At 50.3% G+C, this 4,031-nt stretch overlaps 2 protein-coding genes across 2 annotated transcripts in view; one reads left to right on the top strand and one right to left on the bottom strand.

The window, feature by feature from the left end:
- The window catches only part of TMEM81 (transmembrane protein 81), a 1,998-nt gene extending 995 nt beyond the window's left edge, over positions 1-1,003 (top strand). The window contains exon 2 of the mRNA XM_057387221.1: positions 36-1,003. Within this exon, the coding sequence (XP_057243204.1) occupies positions 36-747 (712 nt within the window). The 3' untranslated portion in view covers positions 748-1,003. The remainder of the gene's footprint in view (positions 1-35) is intronic.
- A 2,815-nt stretch (positions 1,004-3,818) lies between these two features.
- The window catches only part of CNTN2 (contactin 2), a 19,774-nt gene continuing 19,561 nt past the window's right edge, over positions 3,819-4,031 (bottom strand). The window contains exon 21 of the mRNA XM_057387220.1: positions 3,819-3,847. Coding sequence (XP_057243203.1) covers positions 3,819-3,847 — 29 coding nt within the window. The remainder of the gene's footprint in view (positions 3,848-4,031) is intronic.

Raw genomic sequence — 4,031 nt, 5'->3', positions numbered from 1 at the left:
GAATCGGGATCGGAACTGGGATCGGGATCAGAATTGGGGTCGGGGAACATCCCGGCGCAGCTGAAGGTCAGGATCGCCGTGAACGCCACGCCCTGCAGCGTCACCTGCGGGCTGGGCGTGCGGGAGGAGCGGCTCTGCGAGGTCACGGCGGCCGGCGACACCGGGAACTGCTCGCTGGTGCGCTCGCGCTGCCTCAGCCGCTGGATCTGCGGCCTCCTGCACCTCAGCGTGGCCGAGGGAGACCCTTTCCGCCTCAGCTGCCTCTCCCCGGACRCCGCCGACCTGGAGGAGCAAACCTTTGGCTACACGTGGCAGTTCGCCCGCGGTCTGGTCACCACCAACGACCTCCTGTTCCAGCCCTTGCGCTTCCCCAGCCCGGAGCTGAGCTTCTCGCCGGCTCTGGAGTCGCACTCCGGCACCTACCGCTGCGACGTGCAGGAGCTCAGCTCCTTCAAGCTCGTCAAGAGGATCTACTTCGGCCTCAAGGTGATCCCCCGGGACCTGGTGGAGCTCAATTTCCAGAAATCCCTGACCTGGGAGCAGCAGCTGGCGGCCAGCGGCGAGGATGCGGGCAACGACACCGGCGCCGGAGAGAGGGATCGGCGGCGGCGGCCGAAATTTTGGGAGGAGCAGTGGTTTTACGAGGCGGTGGTGGGAATTGCGAGCGGAGTGGTCATGGGGATCCTGCTCAGCGTCGGGATCTGCTGCCTCAGCTGGATTTGCAGGAGGAGACAGGAGGAGAAATGAACGAAGTTTTGATGCATTTCCCTGGCTTCCGCTCGTTATTAGGTTTATTTTCCGTCCTAATTTTATTTCCTCGTTTATTTCCCATCCTTATTATATTTCCCGCTTAATTTCCCATCCTTATTTTATTTCCTGCTTTCTTCCCATCCCTATTTTATCTCCTGCATTGTTCCCATCCCTGTTTTATCTTCTGCTTTGTTCCCATCCTGATTTTAATTTCCTGCWTTATTTCCCATCCTTTTTTTATTTCCTGGAGTTTTGTTCAATGTCGGATCAGATCCGGTGCCCAGCAGTGGTGGCGGTTTTGTGTTGATGAATAAATTCCTAAATTTCCTTAATGCAGGCATTCAGGGTGGGGTTCTTTGGGATCACCCTGTGTAGGGCCGCAGTTGGATTGGAATGATCCCTTCCAATCCAGGGCATCCCTAAAATCCTTTTGGGAAGAGTTCAGTGGGATTTGGGATCTTCCATTTTTCCCGGTGATTAATGAGGATAAATCAGGAGCTCTGCAGGGACCTATAAATCCCTTTTTTAAAATTTTTCTTTCTTATTTCACAGCAAACAGTGACATTTGCTGCTTGTTCCCTTTTTCCCTGTGAGCCACAGGGACCTCCAATTCCAGGGAAAACACCTCCAAACATTAAAAATCGATGCATTCCTGAATTTTTTTTTCCTTTTCACCAGAACCACACCAAAATCCTTTAAAATAGAGCTGGGTATGGAGTGAAATAATTTTATTTATTCGAATTAAAACAAAACCAGGCACTTTCATTTTCAGGTTGGGTTTTTTTTTTTTTCTCTTCCTGGAGAAATTGGGAACGACCCATTGGAGAAATTGGGAATGACCCAGGAAAAATTGGGAATGACCCATCGCAGCGGGCTCAGAGTTAATGGTTCGGATCCCCCCGGAGCTGCCCCATCTGCAGGACCCTCTCCACTCCTTTGTCATGGAAATTCCAACCTCTTGGGCCCAGCTGGGATTCCCAAATCCATCGGGATTAAAGCTCCGGCCGAATCCCGCTCTCCCTGCCCCGCAGAGCGGGAGCTGAAAAAGCTCCTTCATCTTTCGATTGTGGGGGGCTTTTTTAGGGGTTTTTTTCCCTTTTTTTTTTTTTTTTTCTTTTTTTTTTTTTTCCGAGRGGAGGCAGCTGCCCCAAGCAGGGAAAATGAATCCGCAGTTTTAATGGGAATTGGAGGCCGAGGGCTGGGATGGCCGGTGGGGCTCCAGCTGTCAGGAACGGCCTCTTAATGGGATTTTTTTGRGGGGTGTTCTTTGATTTTGAAGGGATATTAAAGATTGGGGGATGTTTATCTTGCAGGGGAAGGAAATGAGAAGGCAAAAAAAAATGGGAGTAATATGAGCAGCTGAAGCCAAAACCCTTGGAAGAGCATCCCCATCCCTTCTTTTTTCCCATCTCTCCCTGAAAAGTCATCTTTTCCTATTCACTGCCCCCAAATTCCCACCACAAACAGCTGAAATTCAGGAAAAAACGTCTCTTTGTGGTCATAATTTGTGCCCAAACTCCTTTTTCCTGATTTTTCACCATCACCTGGAGRTGAGGATGGCGCAGACCCCAGAGAAACCCCGAATTCTCTGGGCAGGGCTCCTTCCCTCCCTCCATCCTTCCTCCCTTCCCTCTCCCCATCCTCCCTTCAAATCCCACCCGTTCCCGTTTTCTCCCTGGCTAYGGGCACCTTTAATCCCCTGGGCTGGATTTTGGGAAGTTTCCAAAGCGAGCTTTTCCTTTTCCATGCAAAAGGAGGGCGTTTCTGTCACGCTGGAATTTGGGAATTTCTCAAACACGCAGTTTTGGGGTGTTTTGGGGGGGGKTTGGACTGGATTTGGTTGGTCAAAYCACCTGAAATGGCTTTAATGAGGATTCCCAGCCTTTTCCTCCCTCTGGTGGCCTTGGCTGGGCTCTAAATGTGGATTTTTGGCATTTCCCGAGGTTCAAACGCTGAATTTTCAGGATCCTTCTCCGCGGATCCCCATTTATCCCGACCCCGGATCAATGGAACGGCAGAAAACTGCCCAAAACAGGGCTTAACAAAACCTGAGCCGCCCTGTCCAGAGAGGGATTTCCCCACCACCCCCTGGACTAAAACAGGCCAGGAACTGGAATTCAGCAGGAAAAGCACCAGGAGATTCTGGGATTGGGGCCACCCAGGCTGGCGCTGTTTTCTCTGGGATTGAGGAATTTCGGGAAGGGAGAAATCCCTAAAAGCGCCCTGGGGATGGAACCGGCAGYGACATCAATGAATTCCCGTTAACTTTGGTCAACTGCTTTACTGGGAGACAGAGRTTTCCATGATGAGCAGACATTCCCAGCCCGTCCCGGGATCCGGAGCCACCTCCAGATCTCAGCTKTGGAATTCCCAATCCGAGCCTGGAATTTCAGCTGGGTGAATTCCCGGTGTGGGCAGATGAATCTGAGTCCAAATTTTCCTTCTGGTCCCGGTGGCAGCTTCCTTGAGTCTCCAGTTCCCCTTTTAATTCATCACTTTTAAAATTCCTTCTCAAAGCCCCTCTGTAAACGGATTTATTGACGCCTCCATTTTTGGGCAGAGCTGCCTGAATTAGGGATTCTGGCAATCCCTAATTCCCCTTCCCCTTTTTCCCTTAATTCCCTTCCCCTTTTCCCTTTCCCCCTCCTCCCCAAACAGAAAGGGAAGCGATAAATGACAAATCCACCCCAAATTGGGTGGACAAATCCATCTAAATCGGGATCACAAATCCACCCCAAAATTGGGATCATAAATCCTCCCCAAAAAAGCACAGAATTTGGGATAACTCAGAATTTGCACCTCACACCAGGCTGGGGCTGCGAGCCAACACCGGAATTGTAAAAAAATCTTTTCCAGCTGGGGCAGAACTCGATCCTCCCGTGGCTCTGTCTCCTTGGGCTGGATCCTGTGGGATTTTGCCCTTTTTTTAGGGGAAAAGGGTCGGTTCTGTCCCAAAAATCCTCGGAGCCGGCYGGGGCTGCTCCCTGAACTCCTCAGTCCCCGTCCCCCTGCAGAATTCACTGTACAGAGTTTAAAAAAAAAAAGTCAAATTCAGCAGTCTGGTTATCTCACACATGGCTTCGTAAGGCAGAAAAACCTATGGATACAGGGGGGGCAGTTGGCTGCAGAATTCCCGGAGAATTCTTCCTTTTCCTCGTTTCCTTAAAAAACTTTTAATCGGTTAAAGACCCACGTCTCGTACGAAAGCTTTTGTTCCTCCAAACCAAAAAAAAAAAAAAAACTGCTGTTCTTGTTTTTTTTTTTAAAAAAAAATTCTTCCT

This window comes from Malurus melanocephalus, unplaced genomic scaffold, assembly GCF_030028575.1.
Source record: "Malurus melanocephalus ecotype Western Australia unplaced genomic scaffold, MMel_1.1 scaffold_1157, whole genome shotgun sequence".
In the NCBI taxonomy this organism is placed as follows: domain Eukaryota; kingdom Metazoa; phylum Chordata; class Aves; order Passeriformes; family Maluridae; genus Malurus; species Malurus melanocephalus.
Note: the sequence above shows the minus strand (reverse complement) of the source record. Positions and strands in the feature narration are given on the sequence as shown.